This window comes from Cicer arietinum, chromosome 5 (assembly GCF_000331145.2).
Source record: "Cicer arietinum cultivar CDC Frontier isolate Library 1 chromosome 5, Cicar.CDCFrontier_v2.0, whole genome shotgun sequence".
Taxonomy (NCBI): Eukaryota; Viridiplantae; Streptophyta; class Magnoliopsida; order Fabales; family Fabaceae; genus Cicer; species Cicer arietinum.
Window position 1 is genome coordinate 52,606,449 of NC_021164.2, and position 22,151 is coordinate 52,628,599.

A 22,151-nucleotide genomic window follows, 5' to 3' on the forward strand; every position below is an offset into this window, starting at 1 on the left:
TTGTTATTATTATTATTGTTATTATTATTATTGTTATTATTATTATTGTTATTATTATTATTATTATTATTATTATTATTATTATTATTATTATTGTAGTAATATTACTTTCTAATTAATTTCTAGTATTACTATACTTCTAATGTTACTAAACAGACCTTAATTTTGGTGGAAAATTGAAACCTGATTTATTTGTCTTAACCTCTTTATAATTTTAATCTTGTTGCAACTCCTTTTTTTTTATAACAAACATGTAACTCTTCATAATTATCTTGTTTTGTCATCACGTATAATCAGTTTACATCATAAATTTTGTCAAAATTAAAGAGTCCGTTAAACTGTAAAATATATTAAAATTAATTAATCAAAAGTATTTTTAAAAAAAATATATAGATTAAAATCGCTGAATGTAGAAATTGAAGATCAAAATTACATTTTAGTCTAATAGCACAAATAATCTTAATATTTTTTAGCCGATTAATATAAATAATCTTAAATTTCATATGGAATCCAATATCTCTACTTTGGTCTTACATACTAACATTCTTTTAGTATAATATTGCATCATCTAAATGTCCAAAACAAAAGAAAAAGTAGCATTGCTTGTGAAGAGAAACAAATTAATGAGGCAGATCAATAAAATAATTTCCCAACTAATTTGGTGAGATTGATCTCACCCACTTTAATTTCTTTTATAATTAGTCAACAACTCTAACCCTTTGAGTTATCATCTCTCTCTAGGCTGTCCTCCATTCCTATATGATGCTCTCAAGGTGCTCATTCAAACTTTTGACCATACTTTTATTTTTGACTTCAAATCAAATGATGCAACACTTTAAGTTTCCATTTCCTTTGATTGCTCTAACCCAATATGTTATATTATTTATCATCATATACACAATTTAAGAAGCAATGACACCGAAAGTGTAGCTCAATAATAAGGATGGAAATATTGAAGGAATTTGATTAACGTTAGATTCTAACACTATCATTTTTCTAATTTTCTTCAACCTCTAACTAATTACTAATTATTAATATTTACTTATAAAAAAAAATAGCAATGAAACCAATAAAAGTTGTCACAGTTTATATCCATGTGGCATAGTGAGGGGTTACAAAATATAGAAACAAGTGTTTTTGCAATTAGCCATAGTTATTTTTACAATGGTAACATCATATTTGCCACAACTAGTTTTAATTTAGCCACGTTAAAGTTGTTGCTAAGTTAAGTGAAAAAACGTTTTAAATATTATTTATTCATGGTTTAACCGTGGCTAAATGAAGGCTCCTTTGTACTACCATGTATAACCAATGAGTGCATGTGACCCTCCTAAAGAATTAAACACTATGTTATGATCAAATATTAAAATTTTGTTGCAAAGTTATCACTTATTGTCATATATAATGTTAATTATTTTACCGTAACATAGTTATTTGCATGTATAGATTCTACAATTAGTCTAAAAAACTAGAGTTTTTGAGGATCCTAAATATGACAAATCTAACTCATAATCCAAATTAAGCTACAAACTTTTGTTAAGATTTCAACAAGCCCTTAATTCGAAGACGACGTCACGTAGTGTTCCCGTTACTTCCTTTTGATTTTAATGGATATATTTGTATTAATTTTTCTGTTAATTGGTATGGGTTGATACTATGCAATGCAATATATAAAATATGGACGCAATATTATCATATAAATCAGAGTGGCGCAGCGGAAGCGTGGTGGGCCCATAACCCACAGGTCCCTGGATCGAAACCAGGCTCTGATATTATTTAAATTATTTTTTTTCATAGTTTTGAATTTCAACTTTTCGTTTATTCTTAATTTGTATACCTACAAAATTTTTTGGACTATTTACCTTCAATCTTTGTTGTCATCACAAACATCTTCATTTAATTAAATACATTTTGTTTAGATTGTGGGAATGCATTGGTTGTTTTGGATACGAAGGCCAAGAATGAATTTTTCTATTGCTTTCAACTATATTTTTAGTAAAAAAAACTAATTTATTTTTAAGATATATTTCAATTTTGATGTAAGACACAAGTCTCTCTTTTTTTTTATACTCAAGGTCTCTTTTTTTAAATGACAACAAATAAATATATTAAATAAATTTTTTCTGCATGCACGTATCTCTAACTTGTAAGTTTAATTCTCGCATTTTTAATCATTAATATTTCATTTTATATATGTTTTATCCCTGTGTTATATGTATTAATATTTTTTAGAAAAAATTAGGGAAGAAAAAATTTATATTACAATTTTTTTCGAAAACATTTAATTAGTTATCGTGAGATTACAATATTATATTCTTGCTACTGAACTAATATTTCAAGTCTATTTGAGTCAATATTGTTTCATACTTATATGCTAGATATTCTTAAGAAAATTTGAAATTATTCATATAGCTTGTACTAAGAAATTAATTGTTTAATCTTTATGTAAGATGATATTTAATTTTATTATTTGCAGTTACAATCTCTTATAGTTGCAATCATATTTCACACTAACTACTTATGTTTATCAAATAACTTTAAAGTATTATATACTTAAAAATGGTTATAAAAAATCAATATTCACAATATCACATTTATTTAGATATAATTTAAAAGAGAAATATTGTATCATTTATATCATGTAATTTATATACATTGTCAATTTAATAGTTTTCTAATATTGTCAGTTAATCATAATTATTAAATAAATGAAAACTTTTTACTTTAACCATAAAATTATACATAAGAATTATTATAATTTATCAACAATGTAAAAGATTTTACACTTGTTATATATGACAATTGTTCTCTTATTTATATGTTTTTTTGTTACAATAAATATTATAAACTTATTTATATTTAATTTGAATGGGCTATGTTAAGTATTAATTTGTAGTTTTTAGTTTTATAGACGTGAATTTTATTCTGTAGGCATATATTAAAGTTTTTAAAAATCTGTTTTAATTTGATTCGAATAGTATAATAAGTTTGTACAAATTGTAATACATTTATTTTTATCATTGTCTTATTTTATTTTTATATGTACAAAAAATTTATATATTCAATATTATTTTTTTATAAGTAAGTAAATAAATAAATATTTATTTCATATATAAAGATAATATTTATTTCTAAGACATAATCAACCTTACTAGAATTTAGGCATAAAAAAATATTATTTTTTAAAGAAAAAAAATCCTCGGTCTTTGGAGGCAGTCTGTTTAATTTTTATTTTAGTGTCAACAGAGACTTTTTTTTTTTAATACTCTCTTATCATTTTTATTGTTTTGTTTCATGAGTTCAAACTACATTTTACACTTACAAATGAATAAAAAAATAATAATTTAAAGATTATATAGTTGAGAATTTTTTATAGAACGAAAATAAAATTTTATAAGAGTTAAAAATTTATATATTTTTTTAATTATTAAAATTGAACTTTTTTTTTAGAAATTCAATTTTTAAATTAGAAAAGGACCTCCAAAATTATACTTTCTTTTTATTTTCTCTTCAATCTTACTTTATAATTTAATTGTTGGTTTAAATATATTTTTGACCTTTGTAATTATAATATTTTTTTATTTTGATCTACATAAATCTTTTTATTTGATTCATATCCAGACAAATATAATTTTATTCATATCTAGACAAATATAATTTTATTTTAAAATAATAATTTCATCCATTTCTATTATAAAAACTGTAACACCGTTTTTATAATTTCATAGTCTTTCTTTAGTTTTGATTTTATAGTCTATTTTATTTGAAATATATATAAGTTATTTTTTCTTCATTTATAGTATGTATTTATTCTTAATATTCGATTTTCATTGTTCTTATATAATTTTAATAATGTTTCAATAAATATTGAATAGATTGACTTTATTATAAATTAAAATAGAAATTTTAATGTTCATAAATAAATAAAATTAATTAAAATAATTTTACATGTTAAATATATCAAAGAAAAAATAATTTTACATGTTAAAAACTTTAATAGTTTGATTTAGTGGTAAAAAAATAGAAATTGGACTCCAAGTTACGATTTCAAACCCGTGTCAGTGGATTAGTCTTTTATCTTTTTTTATTAACAAGTTAATTATTTAACTTTCTTTTAATATCAACTTCGTCTTTTATGTCTTCACCGACAATCTTAATTTCAAACCAACAAGATTAAAATTTAAAATTCTTCCAATTTTTTCAATAAACTCATTGAAATTCAAAATTCTCTCAATTTTTTCAATAAACTCATGTAATTCTTAAAGGATTTTGATTACAATAATCTTAAGAATACAAACCTTTAATGAACTTTAAAAAAACTATTAAACAAAAAAGAATTTAAGTGAGATAAATATTAAGATTTTTAAAATTAAAGGTGAAATATTCTTAATTTAGATCAAAAAATTATATAAAAATTTATTATATTGTCGTTTATACGATCAATAACACAACTCATAATAAAATTTTAAAAATCTTTGACTAAAAATGGTTGAAATGCAGTCGGTATTAAAAGACTAACATGATATTTTCATACAACTTAACTTAAAAGAGTATATAATGTATTTTGCTATAATTTTAACAAAGTATTATTTATTAAAATATAAAAAGCCTCACTTCAATACCTATATACTTTAGACCTCATTCATCGTTGAACTCACCTTAATATTTTATTACCTCCAAAATTCCAAAATTAAATAATAAAATTAAATAATCAAATAATTTATACAATTACTCGCTGACTTTATAATGCTACTTTTATTTAATGACGATGATCATTATCTAATAATACTAACAAGATCTCCGATTCTCACGTTCTAAGTTTTTTAAATTTGTCCAATTCTATTGCTAAATTTACGCAAGAATTAAAACACTTTTCGGTGGACAAACTTTAGTTCTGAACTAGAACCGTTTGAAAATTGAACCGAACTAGTTTTCAGTTTGAAAAAACTGAACTAATCGATTTTCAGTTCAAAAAATCAAACCGAACTGTTTTATAAATTAGTCTACCGGATTATTATTTGAACCGAATCGAACCGATTTATGTCTAGTAGACACATGTTCATCTATAAAGTTTTATTCTGTACCCCATTTTTATATTTGTACCTCCATAATTTTATGAAAATGTCAATTATATCCTTAATTTTTTATTTTATCAATTTAATTTTTTATTTTTTACTATTTCATCTTTTCTAGAGCAAGAAAAAAGATTTTCAGTAATTTCCAGAAAACATTTTTAAGTTTTTCGATTTATAAGGTTTTTACCAGAAAACTTTATATTTCCGATACGTGTTTCTATAAATGTTAACAAATATGGTAAACGTATGTGTTTGTGTTTCTATAAATGTTAACAAATATGGTAAACAACTATTATTATTGGATAAAACATGCACCGATACCAAAGGTATTTTCGGAATACTTCACACACCCTTTTTTTTAATACTAATAATATATCATAAATAATTAAGAATTAATACACTATAAATACATCATTAAATAATTAATACACCAAAATAATTCAAAGTACCGGAATTTTTTTTTTAAATTTTTCGGAAAGAAAATTGTGTACCGAAAATAAAATATTAGAGTATTTTAGTATTTTCCTTTATTTTTTTGGGGAATACATAAATAAAGGTGGGGTAGATGGTATTTCACCCTTATTCAATTTCATAGAAATCAAAACTAAATTTTTGTTTGTAAAAAATAAAATAAAATAACTTCTTTTATCAATTATTCCTACCCTAACTTGAGTTACCAACTAAAAATGTTGTAAATCAAAATCAACTTTTTACTATCATAAAAAGTTATCAAAAACAAAATACAAATACCATCTAAACATAACCTATTGATAAAAGAAAAATGTATGTACCTTTATCAAATTTCATAGTCATCAAATCCTACCCTAATTTGATTTACCATCCAAAAAATGTGGAAAATCAAATCTTACCAGAAAAAATAAAATGTATCAACATGATATAATCAACCTAAACACAATTTTGATTCAATAAATAAGTAACTCAACAATGTCATCATTTTCATCATCATCTAACACATCAAAGAAAGGATCTTTGAGCAATTCTTTAGCAGAAGGTCTAGCCCTTGGTTGTGCAAGACACTTTTCAATGAAAGCTTTAACCTCTGGATCTTTAATCTTGTCCAATGATTGAGGCCTTACACCTGAAGAAACTTTCTTGTATATTTTTACAACATTGTCACATTCATTATAAGGAATCTCTAATGTCACCATCTCTAACACACACATTCCAAATGAGTATATGTCCACCATTTCATTGTAGTTCTCTTCATATAATTCAGGTGCCATAAATTCTGGTGTCCCTAAAACTGAATGTGCTGAATGGTTCTTTCCCACAATTGCTGCCAAACCTAAGTCACCAATCTTAACCTAATATACATTAAAACAAACACATCATAATTGAGATGTTGAATACATAAAAAGTGAATTCAAATTTCATAACATCATAACAATTGAAAAAAATTTCTATTTTTCTTGCTTTCATTTGTTAATAACTTGTTAATATGATTGAAAGTAGAATTAAAAAATTATACCTGGCCAGTGTTTCCATTGACAAAGACATTGCTACAATTGAGGTCTCTATGAATGATACAAGGATCATGCATATGCAAATAATTCAACCCTTCCAAAATCTGCTTAGACCACTTCTTCAAAGCCTTGATATTAACATGCTTATGTTTCTTTCTATACTCTCTCAAATTTCCACTAGTACAAACCTCAGTGATGAAATTGAGTGTGTTATGTTCTTCATCCCTCCAAAAATTATAAAGAGCAATGATGTTTTTGTTTTTCATACTTTTAAGTAATCTAACTTCAGAGTAAAGTCTTCCAACCATTGCAGGGTCATTAGTGAAGTTTCTTAGTTTAACTTGATTCCAAGCAACTTCTATTCCTTCTTTTTGATCAAATGCTCTGTACACTTTTTTACATGAACCTGATCCAAGAAGTTCGTTGTATCTTCCATATCTTCCTGTTGGATCAGTTTCAACAAATAGCTCTGAGTCTTTTTCTGATGGAATATTTGGTTTAATACTTGGCATCTAAAATCAAAAACATATATGGATCAGATAAACACCATCATTAAATTTTGCATTTTCAAAGAAACAAAATCAACACCATTATAATGAAAACTAAATAGAGTGCATGTAAATAAATAAATAACATCATTAATTCTTATATATAAAAATAAAATCTAATTTTGGAAACTTTGATTTTTGAGAATAGAATCATCAGAGTTTTTTAAAAAAGTTAGAGATTTATGTTAAGACACCAAGGTTTTATTATGTTTTTTTTAAATGCAATTCTCCGTCATATTAACGCGACAACTATCAAATTCATAATTTTGAGTTATGCAGTTTCAACCATCGGCAATATTATTTTTCATTGGCGATTACAGTTTCAACCATCGACAATATTTTTTCACATTTTCACATTATAAAGATTTTTCAAGACACCAATAGAATTGTTAAATAAAATTTTAGTCGATATTTCATATTATTTGTAGTAGATGTATTTTCGACTTTTCTTTTTTTGTAGTTTCTAAGCTTAGAAATTAGGTTTAATTAGTTAATTATACTAGTTGATACTCATTAACTATATAAATCTTATATATATATAATTTGATGTATGAACAATTCTCTCATTATTTAACATATTTTTATTTACTTTTTTGTTATTTTATAATTTCTATCTAAACTCAGTTATAAAAACCTTGTGAATCTAAATGTTACTAGAGTTTGTGGGTTTGAAAAAGTAACCTATCATCAAAATTAAACACACAAAAATAAATGCATACGTCAATACTCCGATCAAAATAGAAGAAGATAATAATTACCTTGAGGAAATCTGAATCGCTTCAAAAATTGTGGAAAACTTAACTGCTTTTTTTTGCGTGTAGTTTAAGTGAAGCTGTGGAATCGCCGATGTGAATTGAGAGTGAAATAAGAGAAAGTGAGAGATATTCGGAGCAGTAACTATTTACCTATATTTATTAGAGGTTTACCATCATTGCATTGGGCCCATTTTGATAAAATCTAATACTCGATCCATTATATTTGGATTTCGTTGAGTTTTAAATTTGTATCTTTTTATAATTTAACTCAAACCTAACGGATGAGTTGGATTGGGTTATACAATAATGACACGTTACGTATTTTATGGGAGAAAAATAAGTAACAACTATGATAATTTAAATGAATAAAAATATATTTAATACTTAGATGTTACAAATTATAAAATTTTAATCACATCATTCAATTCTTTAAAAAATTCAACAATCTCTCACAAAATAATAAATTTAATAATTTTCAAATATATAAATAAATTCAACAAGTTTCAAATAGATAGCTAAAACAGATCGTAAATTCAACAATCTTCAAATACATTACTTTTATGATTACACAAACTCACCAACCATTTTAATTTACTCAGTAGATCTTGAACTAAAAAGTACAATATTGTGTATTGTATATAAGATTTTAAGTTGTAAATTTGCAAAAATATAGTGAAGAAATAGTAAATCAAATTTTGATTGACATTTTTTAAAAATTAAAAAATGAGTTGGAATTTAGGTTGAAAATTTTATTTTATTTTATAAATATAGTAGTTGTTTTTGTAATTTTTTTTTTATAAATTACTCCTCCGATTATTTAATAATAGACGTCTAGATTATAATTTGGTCTACAAAAATTGATATATTTAGTTCAGGGTCGTCTTAAAGATTTTGGAGGCTCTATTCTGATCTTAAATTAAGCCTAATAAAAAAAATGCAATTTTAATAATTAAAAAATTTGATAAAATACATTTTTTGTCCATATACACATAACAATCTAATGAAGATCTACACTAACTAATTTGCATATGCATATTATTTGATCACATTAATTCATATAACAAGAAAAGATGCACAGTTAGCACGTCACATTCACATATTAGACTCAAACATACATTTCGATAATAATAGCCCAACAATTACAATTCAACTTATAAAAATAATTCAAACTCATAAAATGCACCGATTATAAAACCCAAGATTACAAAAACGTAGCAGAATATCTATATTAATTAACATATCTACTAGCATATGTCATTTCATTATATATCAAATTATACAAAACACAATTATCTTATAGATCTATATAACTTTTTACAACCTTATCACAATTAATAATTATTTATCTTTTAAATTTTTTTAATAAGTAAGACTTAAAATATAAATATAAAATTTTGAATAACCTATGTAAATGGTTTGAACAATAGTCAAATGTCATTCATCATGTATCAATTATGTGTACACTCTATGTCCCAAACACCAAATAACCTACCATAATTTTGTAGCAGTAGTGCTTCATTTATTTATTCGTAAACTACTTACTATTTTTAAAATATTAAAAAAAAAAATTGTGCATAATTATCATTTTTTAGTATTTAACTCAAAAAAATTATATTTAATAAATATAAAAAATTTAAATTAAATTCATCTTAAATATAATCTTCCATTATATAGATTTATTATACAAAACTGTAATAAAATATAACACTTAAATAAATAGTATTTAATTCAAAAATTAGACCATTCTCTTTAATAAACAGTTTAAAAATTAGATAAGAATTTTTTGAATAGACATAAGACCAAAACAAATTACAAGCATAGTAGAACTCATTGTCGGGTTAGGAAGACACAAATTTAAACCGTTGAATTAATTGCCCAAATTAAATAAAAATGGGTTTCAATGAGTTGAAACTGAGGTCGTTAAATACGAATAAAAATTAGATAATTGGATTTGTGATTAGAAATTAGAAAACGGAATGATTTTGTAGAATCTTTTTAAAAATCTAATCTTACAGATTTTATTTATTCAGATGAATCTGATCCATAGTTTTAAATTTTTTTTGTTTTTTTTGTGAAATCAATCCTAAAATCAAATCTTATATACTTTTATTTTATTTATTCAATTTTCAATCCAATCCTTAAATTAAGCGACTAAAAAAACCATTGCGTTATAGTTTTTTTTTGTCAAAAACGTTTTATCGTTATTGTTTGACCATTTCTTTCTAGTGAATTATTTGTCCTGTATAATAATTTTAAATAGGTCACAAAAACTTTACTAAATCAAATAAAATCTATATATATTTTTTTTTTCTGAAAAAAATAAATTAGAATGATGTTTTAATCGTTCCGCTCCAATAACACGCAATATGCATATCTAATGTCCAATATTTTATTACACGATCAAGCAATTAAAGTTATATAATTTTTAAAAAGTAATTCTAATTTTATATTCTAATAAGAACTTCAATTATTTTAAACTCGTTTGTTATTCATTAAAAGAAAAAGTAATTATAATTTTCAATAATTTGGATTATGGGATAATAACTTGGATTATGAGATAATTTAACATGATAACAATCATGTTTTTTATTTATTTAAAAAGTATCTTTTTAAAATGATTTGTATGAACAATTTTTTAAAATAATTTTTTATTTTAATTATGTTTTTAAATCTTATTATCTGAAAAAATTATAGCAAATAGATGAAATATTTAAAATAATATTTTAAGATCAACTATTTAAACCAATCTTTCATCCGAAACTTTATTTTAAAAATTCTTTAAAAAGTATTATAATAAAAATATAAAATACTACAAAAGTCATTTTTGTAAATCATAAACAAACCGACTTTATATATCTTTCAAAAAAAAAGAAATATATGTAATATTAACAAACAAATTGGTTATACATTTTCTATAAGTTGATATTTCACAACATCAACATAAAACACATGTACAACAATAGAGCTATGTTACTTTTTTATTTATTAATCTAATCTCTCCAAACAATTATTTATTGAACGTAACTTGACTGAAAATCTCTGTTAGGTGTAACAACAACTTTTGGGTTGGAAGAGAAAATCAAAGATACAAACACAATGAAAATAGATATATTATTTTTAGCATACATAATCAAAGAAGGAATTTACCTCAGTACCAAAAAATTGTCTTAGACTTATAAGTTTCATTTCTTATCAAAGAAGAAAAAGTACAAGTTAGATGATAATAGTGAAAGTAACAAAATCAAAAGATAATGCATATCAAATATCATCATCAAAATAATATGAGATAATGACTAATAAGAAAAGAGAAGAATATAAAATAAAATGTCAAAATAAAAATGTGAAATGTTTATTTTTTCTACAAAAAAGTGTACATTCCTTTTTAATTAGAGAAGTGCTAAGGGTGGCATAAATTTTGATAATATCACTAATATATGATTACCATAAAAGAGAATGTTGAAGAATAGTTGAGAAAAATAAAGAGTCCAACATTAAACACCAAATTTGAAAAAGAAAATTAATAATTCATTTTAATATTTCACAAATGAAATGACTCTACTTTGATTGTGGTAGGAAGAAAGAGATTTTGCATTTCAATATTTTTTGTTTGATAAGTCAAATTAAAGAAGAATGTTTACAACATTACAATTAAAGAAAGAAAAAAACTACATCTAAAAATTTAAAAGGAATTATTGAAGTATTTTATATGCATTGAAAAACTTAAATACATTTATTCAAAAATGCATTAGAACAATAAAAATACTATTAATTAGTTAAGTAAAAGAAAGAAAAAAAGCAAATCAAATCAACATATTGTAATACCTCAATTTTGTCCATCAAATAAAGATAATTCAAATAAAAAGTATATTTGTCTTTGTAAAGATTGTAATACATTTAACATTAAATATATAACAAAAAAACAAAACAAAATAAAACAATGCAAAAGGAAGTCCCACTCTGCTTTTACAGGTTTTGGTGCGCTTGTGCCGTGTGCAGTCAACCATGTTTACTACTTCACGTCCTTTCTCCCCACTCTATCTCTTCATTTATTTTAATTTTATTATTTTTTAATCTAAAAATGTATTAATTTTATCATTTTGAATACTCAATCAAATAGACCAGCTCCTCCTTCCAAACCTGTGTAAAATCCAGAACTTATATGATGAACATAACCCTTCCTCTTTAAATTTGCTTAGTGTAGTTGCCAAAACAGCTTAAAATCCAGAAAATAATTTATAACACAAACCCTTCTCGTTTTAGCCTATATATTGGAAGAAAAAATCAAAAGGATCAGAAAAACAATCACAAGATAAAAATTGAGAGATTTTCATTTCTTACTTTTGCTGTTTCTAAAAAAAATAGAAAGAGAGAGTGTTACCACAGATAAAAAAGAAGATCTACCATCAGATTGCTTCCCATCAATCGTAGCCTTCAAGCCAGTTCTAACAACAACATACGGACAGGGTATTTTCTCATTCTTTGTGGTCTTGTTCAAAGTTGTATAATATTGAAGGTTGAAATTTTGTTTTGTTAGATATGAATGAGTTTTGGCTGAGATTATGCGTGGTTATTATCTTGTTTGTGAATAATTTCTTATGTATGGGATCTGTTTGTTGCTACGCTGAAACTTGTTTTACTAAGAGATTTTGAAATTTCTTGCCCTTTTGAAATTTATCTGTTTTGTCTCGTACACTTAATACAAGCTATACACACAACTCACGAACGCCAACTGTTTGTTAATTGTATTCCATTCTATTGATAATATTGCTAGTTAGTATGGATTGGTTTAATAATATATTTGTGTGGTGGATGAAATTTTTGTTCCGTTCTATATTTTAAGTATTTATTTCATTTAATTATAATAATTTTATTTTAATGATGAACATAATTAAATGGCGATAAATATTATTTATTTTAAGTTATTGTAGTTTTTTTTTGGTTTGTGCTAATTAGTTTTAAAAATAAATTTTATTTCTTCATTTATTAAATTTAAAAAAAAAATGTTTAAAAGAGGGTTATATTTATAATTAGTATTAAAATGTTATTTTTTATTTATTTAATAGATTAAGTTACAAGTCTATATATTTTTCTTTTCACTATTTTATTTCGAAAAAAAAAATCGTTTAAACTTATTTAATATTTAGTATCATTTTTTTTAAAAAGAAAATTATAAAATTAAAAGCAAACAAATATTTCATTAAAAATTAACTAGATGTGACGTCTCTTTAATCTTTGAGTTATTAGAACACAAATTGTGACAATTTGATGGTTCTAAATCTCATATTCACAAATAAATTAAAAATAACATTTTAATCCTTGAGTTGCACAGTACAAATTATATAGCTTTAAAATTTATAAATGAATAGATTAAAAATCAACTTTTTAAAATTTAATTAGATGTGTTTTTTAATCTTGGAATTGTTAAGACATAAGTCGTACTACTTGGTCTTCTTGAAACTCTATTTTATAAAAGAATAATAAAATATTCTAAAGAGGGTTAAATTAGATGTGACATCTTTTTCTAAAGAGGGTTAAATTATTCAAATCAAATAAGCTTTTTTTTTCTTTTTTATGTTCGTCAAAATTAACTTTTTTAAATAACAAAATATAATTTATTTAAAAGCAATCAACGCATTCACATTTTCTACCAAGAACTACGTAACTTTGATTTCTCCATCGCACCGGGAGATACGTAGGAGCAAGATCACGCTCATGTCAAGCACCATAATAAAAACTTTTTTTTTACTCTTTTAAACACGCTTTTATCTCAAGAAAATCATATTTATAAAAAATCATTTTATATCCATATTTAATAATAAAGAGAAATAAATAGAGTTAAGTTGATATAATTTTGCACAAATAATTATAGGTAACCTTTTTTAGCGGATGTCGTAGGGTGCTAATACCTTCCCTACGCAACTCCCGAACTCAAAATCTGGTTTCAAAGACCATTTTTCATATTTTTAAGGGTTTCCCAATATTTTCCCTATTTTAAAATAAATTTTGGTGGCGACTCCATTGAATTCGAGGAAAACTTGAAATTTTAGGCCGCGACAGCTGGCGACTCCACTAGAGAAATTTCGAGTCAAGCCTAAAAATTAATTGTGGATAATTTTTTAGCTTTTGTCTATATTTGTTTGTTTTTCATTTTCTTTGTTTTTTTTATTTCTTAATAAGTATTAGTTGACATTATAATATTCTTTTAGGCTAGTAGATTATTTTTTATTTTATTTTATGTTATTTATTTATCTATTTATTTTGTATATGTATATATATTTTGTTAGTATTATGGATTTATTGAATTATGTTTATTCAACACCTACACTTTTTTTAAAGCAGAAATTGAAAGAAATAGTAGTTGAGTATGAGATTCAAGCAAGGAATGGTAGTTGAGTATGAGATTCAAGCAAGGAATGAGAGGCAACACAAAGAAGAAATTGAAGAATTACTCTGAAGACACCAAGATGCACTAAAAGCAGAAATGGAAACTTCTAGTGAGTTGAAGAATTACATTGATTATCAAGAAAAGATCTATAATGACTTGAAGGATGAAACCATATACTGGGAGGAGCGTTTCATGGTGTTGCTTGGGAATTGAAGAGCCAAGAGATTTATAAAGAGTTGGAAGATAAAGGCAAGCATTGGAAAGATTGCTTTTCAAAATTGGCAATGCTAGCTAATCAGGCAATCATCAAAATTCCAAAACATCTAAGAGAGATTGATGCAGTAATGCATCCACTCAACACTTTAATCAAAGTCTACAAGTTCGTCGTATATTGCAAACATTTAGTAGAAGATTGGTTGTCCTCTTGAAAAAGATGATTGAAATATCATAGTCGATGTAGTTTTTTAATTTTAATGCAATGTATTTTTTCTCATCAATGAAGGATTTGTTGTTTTGTTTATCGATTCTCATATTCCTCTTTCATTAATAATTCGTGCAAGACTTATGATTCCCCAACATCCAAATGTAAAAAAAAAAAAAAAGATAATAATTGCGTTTTCATTTCATTCATGTTTAATACATACTCATAATTTTTTTTATTTTTTTATTTAAAAAAAACACAGAAAAATCAATAAAACTGTTTCCCCGACACCCTTATTGGACTCGTGCAAACTTGAAGATCATGGAAGAACTTGAGAAAAATCAAGAGGTGATGAGAATGAATGTCAACCAATTGAAGGACAATGTTGATCAAATCTTAGAAGCTATACAGGCTTTGTCAAGGAAGGGGAATACAAATGAGAATCCTCCGGCTGCAAATGAAGAACACCAAACCACTCCTTCTCACCCACCAGGCTTTACCTCGACTACCCAGCAACCTCACCAATTGAAGGACAAGGTTGATCAAATCTTAGAAGCTATACAAGCTTTGTCAAGGAAGGGGAATACTGATGAGAATCCTCCGGCTGCAAATGAAGAACACCAAACCACTCCTTCTCACCCACCAGGCTTTACCCCGACTACCCAGCAACCTCGTACAACAACTATACAATTTCCTATGTACGGTCTTCCACCCGGTTATACTCCACCCTTAGTCGTCAACCCCATGGAAAACAACCCAAACCACTTAAACCCCCCAAAACACTCAACCCTCAGAAAATATTCCATATATTGCACCCCAAGTACCCCATTTCGATACTAATGGAAATTGGCATCAACCTCACATTGGGGATGATACACAATCAAAGGAAAAATTCCATGTCTTGGAAGAGAGAATAAAAGCTATTGAGGGGTATAACGTTTATGGCCTTGAAGCTTTCAATATGTGTTTGGTTCCTGATGGGACTATCCCTCCCAAATTCAAGGTTCCTGACTTTGAAAAATACAAGGGCAACACATGTCCTAAAAATCATCTAAGTATGTATTGCAGAAAAATGGCATCTCATGCTCATAACGATAAACTTCTCATTCACTTTTTCCAAGACAGTTTGAGTGGGGCATCGTTAAGTTGGTATATGCATCTTGAGCGAAATCAAATTCGTTCATGGAAGGACCTAGTTGATGCCTTTTTGAAGCAATACAGGTACAACATTGACATGGCCCCTGATAGGATGCAATTGCAAAATTCATTGAAAAATGACAACAAAGCTTTCAAAGAATACGCACAACGGTGGAGGGAAATGGCCTCACAAGTAGAACCCCCATTATTTGAAAGAGAAATGGTTGGTATGTTTATGGATACTCTCCAGTCGCCTTTTTATGACAAGATGATTGAGAGTATGTCATCAAACTTTTCTGACCTTGGCATCATAGGAGAAAGGATAGAAAGTGGGATGAGGAGTGGCAAGATCGTATGTGCAGCAACTAGCGTGAAACGACCCCAGACGACATTCACAAAAAAGAAAGAAGGAGACGCTAACGCTGTAATGGTAAACCCCAAAGTCTCCTATTTTCCACCCATCAATTCTTATCGACCCCCAAATTTCCAGCCCTCGATACCACAAACTCCTTACATCCCTTATCCATATGTGGCCGCAACCACACCAGTTTCATACTCTCAATATCACCCTTCAAGACCACCTTTTTATCAACCACCACCTACCATATTTTCCCCACAAAATCAATGGAACCAGAACCCAATCTCAAATCACTACAGACCATCTGTCAATCGAGAAAAAGGATAACCCGTTTTGATCCAATTCCCATCACGTATAGCCAATTGTTGCCCCATTTACTTCAAAATTCAATGGTAGTCGTAAGACCAATGAAACCTGTTGAACCACCATTTCCAAAATGGTATAATCCAAATGCCAAATGTGAATATCATGCAGGAGCCGTTGGGCATTCCATTGAAGATTGTCAAGCCCTAAAATCTAAAGTGCAAGAATTGATTAATGCAAAATGGCTTACCTTCAAGGAGGACAATCCCAACATAGGGAGCAATCCTTTGCCAGGTCACGGGAACGCCTCTGTGAATTTCATTGAAGATGGGATAGACCAACATGCAGTAGATGGTCATGTGTTCACCATGGGGTCGTGTGTGGAAAATAATATATCTTTCCCAAAACCATTGGAAATTCTTTACAAAAAAGAGAATCTTAAGCCAACTCCTAGCAAGCCAAATGCAATAATTGTTCAAGCACCAATCCTTTTTCCTTATGGAAATACCAAGGCAGTACCGTGGAAATACGAAGTCACATCCCACTTGGCCAATCATCAACCAAGTGATGGTTGTGAACCTAGAGGAATTGATGTCACTAACATCTCAGGGATTGGTGGAATGACTCAGAGTGGTCGAGCATACACTCCTGAACAACTTAGGAAAAAAGAGGTTCATGGAGAAAAAGGGAAAGAAGATATGTATCATGCCATAAAAGGACAAGAGATCAGTAAAAAGACGGTGTCTGAAGAAGAAGCTAATGAATTTTTGAAGTTTGTCAAGCAAAGTGAATATAAGGTGGTGGATCAACTAAATAAAACCTCTTCCAAGATATCAGTTCTCTCCTTGTTATTGAATTCTCAAGCACATAGAAGGGCACTAATGAAAGTTTTAAACGAAGCCCATGTTACTCACGATATCACTGTCGATCAATTTGATGGAGTTGTCGGTAACATCACTACTAGTAGTTGTCTAAGTTTTAGCGATAATGAATTACCAGCTTAAGGGACAGAGCATAATAAAGCACTACACATCTCTGTGAGGTGTCACAATCATATTCTTGCACGAGTGCTAGTAGATAATGGTTCATCGTTAAATGTCATGCCTAAATCAACACTATCAAAACTATTTGTTGAGGGAGCCTGTTTGAAGCCTAGTGCTTTGGTGGTGAAAGTGTTTGATGGATCTAGAAGACAAGTTGTTGGTGAGATTGACCTGCCAATTCAAATTGGACCCCATATCTTTGGGATAACCTTTCAAGTGATGGATATTAAACCGGCGTACAGTTGTCTTTTAAGGAGACCGTGGATTCATGCTGCTGGAGCAGTGACATCCACCCTCCATCAAAAGCTAAAGTTTATAGTGAACAATAAGCTGATAATAATATCTGGGGAAGAAGATATGATAGTAAGTCATTTATCTTCTACAGGCTACATTGAAGACACGGAGGAAGCCATAGAGACTTCCTTTCAAGCATTAGAAATTGCCAATGTTGTCTTCATGGGTGAAGGATATCGTTTAAAAGAACCAAAACAATCTACCACATCATTGAAGTCTACCAAATCCATGTAAGAAGGATGAGTTTTTCTCAATTTGGGGAAGTTGATAGAAATACCATAAAAGAACAATAGGTACGGGTTGGAATATGTACCTACTCAAGCTGATGAAGAAAAGGTTGCGAAGGAAAAAAGAGAAAACAAGGTGACTCGTTGGGAAAACTGGATACCGAATTCACAGAAGATTTCTATTTGTGACATTCGCCAAAATTTTCAAAGCGTCAGAATAATATATGTTGATCAGGTGGCTGTTGCGGAAAATGATCATGGTGATGATGATACCCTCAAGCTAGTGACATTCACCAAATTTTTCAAAGCGTCAGAATAATATATGCTGATCAGGTGACTGTTGCGGAAGAGGATCATGATGATGATGATACCCTCAAGCTAGTGTACCCTTGTCCTCCAAACACCAATCTCAATAATTGGAAGATCATCGAGTTTCCCGTGTTTGTTAATTCGTGTTCAAAGTAATTATGTATTTTTAACTCCTTTTGCTCTGCCTAAGGCTATAAGGATAACTAATTAGGGCATATGTATTTCAATTCCGTATTTATTATCAATAAATGCATTTTTGAATTCTCCAATTGGTTTTGTTTTTTTCTCTTTTCTCTTTCTTTTGGCAATCTTTATTCATATTTTCTTTTTTTTTCTTCCCTTTTCTTCTTAATTTAAACAATGCAGAGTCGAAAATGAATATGTTGAAAATAACAGCCCTAGAACCATCTCTTGTAATTTTAAACGTCTGATTAATCATGCTGATGAGGATTATGAAGACGATTGTAAGCTTCTCCCAGAACTAGAAAGCTTAATTGAATGGGAAGCTAAGATAATCCAACCCTATCAAGAACCTGTTGAGGTGGTCAATTTAGGGACTGAGCATGTTAAAAAAGAAGTTAAAATTGGTATGTCTATGAAAGAAAGTGAGCGAGAAAAGTTGGCTAAACTTTTAATTGATTATGTGGATGTCCTCGCATGGTCATATCAGGATATGCCCGGGTTAGATACTAACATAGTTGAACACAAGCTACCACTCAAGTCTGAATACACTCCAATTAAACAAAAGTTGAGAAGGATGAGACCTGATATGTCACTTAAAATTAGAGAAGAGGTCAAGAAGCAATTTGATGCTGGTTTCTTAGCAGTAGCAAAATATCCTCAATGGGTGGCTAATATTGTACTAGTTCCAAAGAAAGATGGAAAGGTTCGAATGTGCGTTGATTATCGGGATTTAAATAAAGCTAGTCCTAAAAATGATTTTCCTCTACCTCATATTGATGTCCTAGTGGATAGCACTGCTCAATACTCTTTTTTCTCCTTCACGGATGGTTTCTCAAGGTACAATCAAATCAAGATGGCTCCCGAAGATATGGAGAAAACTACATTCATCACGCAATAGGGGACTTTCTGCTATAAAGTGATGCAATTTGGATTGAAGAATGTTGGGGCAACCTATCAAAGAGCAATGGTAACCTTGTTTCATGACATGATGCATAAGAAAATAGAGGTTTAAGTGGATGATATGATCGCAAAATCTTGAACCGAAGAAGACCATGTTGTTAACCTTCAAAAGTTATTTGAGCGACTAAGGAAGTTCAGACTCCATTTAAACCCTGCAAAATGCACATTTGGTGTAAGATCAGACAAGTTACTTGGGTTTATCGTTAGTCAAAAAAGGATAGGAGTTGACCTAGTTAAAGTAAGAGCAATACAAGAAATGTCGGCTCCATGCACGGAAAAAAAAGTTCGTGGCTTTTTGTGTAGATTGAATTACATTGCGAGGTTTATATCGCATCTCACCGCTACATGCGAACTGATTTTCAAATTGTTGCGCAAAGACCAAAAGGTTGAATGGAATGAGAATTGTCAAAAAGCTTTCAAAAAGATTAAGCAATACTTATCAAAACCTCCCATCCTAGTGCCTCCTGTTCCTGGGAAACCGCTTATTATGTACTTAACAGTACTTGACGAGTCAATGGGCTGTGTACTGGGGCAGCATGATGAAGCTGATAGGAAATAACATGCTATTTATTATTTGAGCAAAAAGTTCACCAGTTGTGAAACAAGATATTCACTGCTTGAACGAACTTGTTGCGCATTGGCATGGGTTGCTCGTCTGTTGAGGCAATACATGTTATGTCATACAACTTGGTTGGTGTCTAAAATGGACCCAATTAAGTTCATCTTTGAGAAACATGCTCTTACTGGAAGGATCGCCCGTTGGCAGATGTTGTTATCAGAATACGATTTGGTATATGTTACACAAAAATCTATAAAAGGAAGCGCACTAGCAGAGTACTTAGCCCAACAACTGGTAGAATATTATCAATTAATGCAGTGTGAATTCCCCGATGAAGACATAATGACTTTATTTGAAGAGATTGAATCATCTGATAAAGAAAAATGGAGGTTGGTGTTTGATGGTGCCTCTAATGCGTTAGGGCATGGAATTGGAGCCATTTTGATTTCTCCAAAGAACCAGTTCACTCCATTTACTGCTAGGTTGTGTTTTGATTGTACAAACAATATTGCAAAATATGAAGCATGTGTTATAAGCATTAAAGCAACTATCGAATCAAATGTAAAATTTCTTGAGGTATATGGAGACACATTCTTGGTCATCTATCAGACGAAAGGAGAGTGAGAAACGCGAGATTCTAAATTGATTTCGTATCACACCCATATCAAATAATTGACAGAACACTTCGAGAAAGATTACTTTTCACCATATCCCTCGAGAAGAAAACCAGTTAGCTGACGCCTTAGCCACTTTGCCGTCAATGTTCAAAATAACCACTAAACAAGACGTGTCGGTCATAAAAATTCAACAAAGAGATAAACCTGCATATTGCTTATCAATAGAAGAAGAGTTGGATGGCAAGCCATGGTTTTATGACATCAAATCATATGTTAAGAATAAGGAATATCCATTGGGTATTTCAGAGAACGACAAAAGGGTTTTAAGGAGATTGTTAATGAATTTCTTCTTGAATGGTGATGTGCTTTATAAGAGAAATCATGATATGGTTCTCCTCAGATGTGTGGATAAAGCAGAAGCGGAGAAAATTATCCAAGAGGTTCACGAAGGTTCTTTTGGAACTCATGCAAATGGGCACACAATGGCAAGAAAAATCTTAAGGGCTGGCTACTATTGGTTGACCATGGAATCCGACTGCTTTAGTCACGTAAAGAAATATCACAAATGTCAAATCTATGCTGATAAAATACATGTACCACCCACTTCTTTGAATGTTTTAACATCATCGTGGCCATTTTCAATGTGGTGAATGGATGTTATTGGACTCATCGAGCCTAAGGCTTCAAATGGACATCAATTTATCCTAGTAGCTATTGATTATTTCACAAAATGGGTTGAAGCTGCTTCTTATGCCAACATGACGAGAAGTATGGTTGTCAGATTCATCAAAAAAGAATTGATTTGTTGATATGGATTGCCAAATAAGATAATCATTGATAACGCGACTAATCTGAATAACAAAATGATGAAAGAGTTGTGTGATAATTTCAAAATTCAGCACCATAATTCTTCTCCATATCGTCCGAAAATGAATGGGGCTGTAGAAGCAGCAAATAAGAATATCAAGAAGATCATACAGAAGATGGTGGAGACATATAAGGATTGGCCTGAAATGCTTCCCTTTGCATTACATGGCTATAGAACCTCAGTTCGTACCTCAACAAGGGCAACTCCTTTCTCATTGGTGTATGGAATGGAAGCAGTACTTCCCATCGAAGTCGAAATTCCCTCGATCAAAGTCCTGATGGAAACAAAATTAGAAGAGGCAGAGTGGGTTCAATCACGATATGACCAATTGAATCTCATAGAAGAAAAAATGATGATAGCTTTGTGTCATGGTCAGCTTTATCAGAAAAGACTCAAAAAAGCCTACGAGAAAAAAGTCCGTCCTCGAGAATTTCGAGAAGGAGAATTAGTGTTAAAGAAAATATTGCCCATAAAAAAGGATTCTCGGGGAAAGTGGACTCCGAACTACGAAGGACGATATGTTGTGAAAAAAGCTTTCTCTGAGGGAGCTCTAATACTCGCAGAAATGGATGGAGATGAACTTCCACTTCCAGTAAACTCAGATGCAGTCAAGAAATATTATGCT

The 22,151-nt window shown here is 28.9% G+C and overlaps 1 protein-coding gene and 1 non-coding gene across 2 annotated transcripts; one reads left to right on the forward strand and one right to left on the reverse strand.

Moving 5' to 3' along the window:
* The first annotated feature begins 1,700 nt into the window (after window positions 1–1,700).
* TRNAM-CAU (transfer RNA methionine (anticodon CAU)) lies at window positions 1,701–1,772 on the forward strand. Its single transcript has one exon. It is a non-coding gene; the product is annotated as a tRNA-Met (tRNA).
* Window positions 1,773–5,846: 4,074 nt separating this feature from the next.
* Window positions 5,847–8,042, reverse strand: LOC101500884 (probable serine/threonine-protein kinase WNK11). The gene is made up of 3 exons (XM_004506618.4): window positions 7,866–8,042; window positions 6,565–7,071; window positions 5,847–6,400 (listed from the first exon to the last, which is right to left on the reverse strand). The coding sequence occupies exons 2-3, from the start codon at window positions 7,069–7,071 to the stop codon at window positions 5,999–6,001; spliced, it is 909 nt and encodes a 302-aa protein (XP_004506675.1). The 5' UTR covers window positions 7,866–8,042; the 3' UTR covers window positions 5,847–5,998.
* Window positions 8,043–22,151: the final 14,109 nt, after the last annotated feature.

Coding starts and splice junctions, on each gene's coding strand:
- LOC101500884 (XM_004506618.4), bottom strand. CDS start 7,071: ATGCCAAGTATTAAACCAAATATTCCATCAGAAAAAGACTCAGAGCTA. Junction 6,401..6,564: donor TCAATGGAAACACTGGCCAG/GTATAATTTTTT, acceptor AATGTATATTAG/GTTAAGATTGGTGACTTAGG.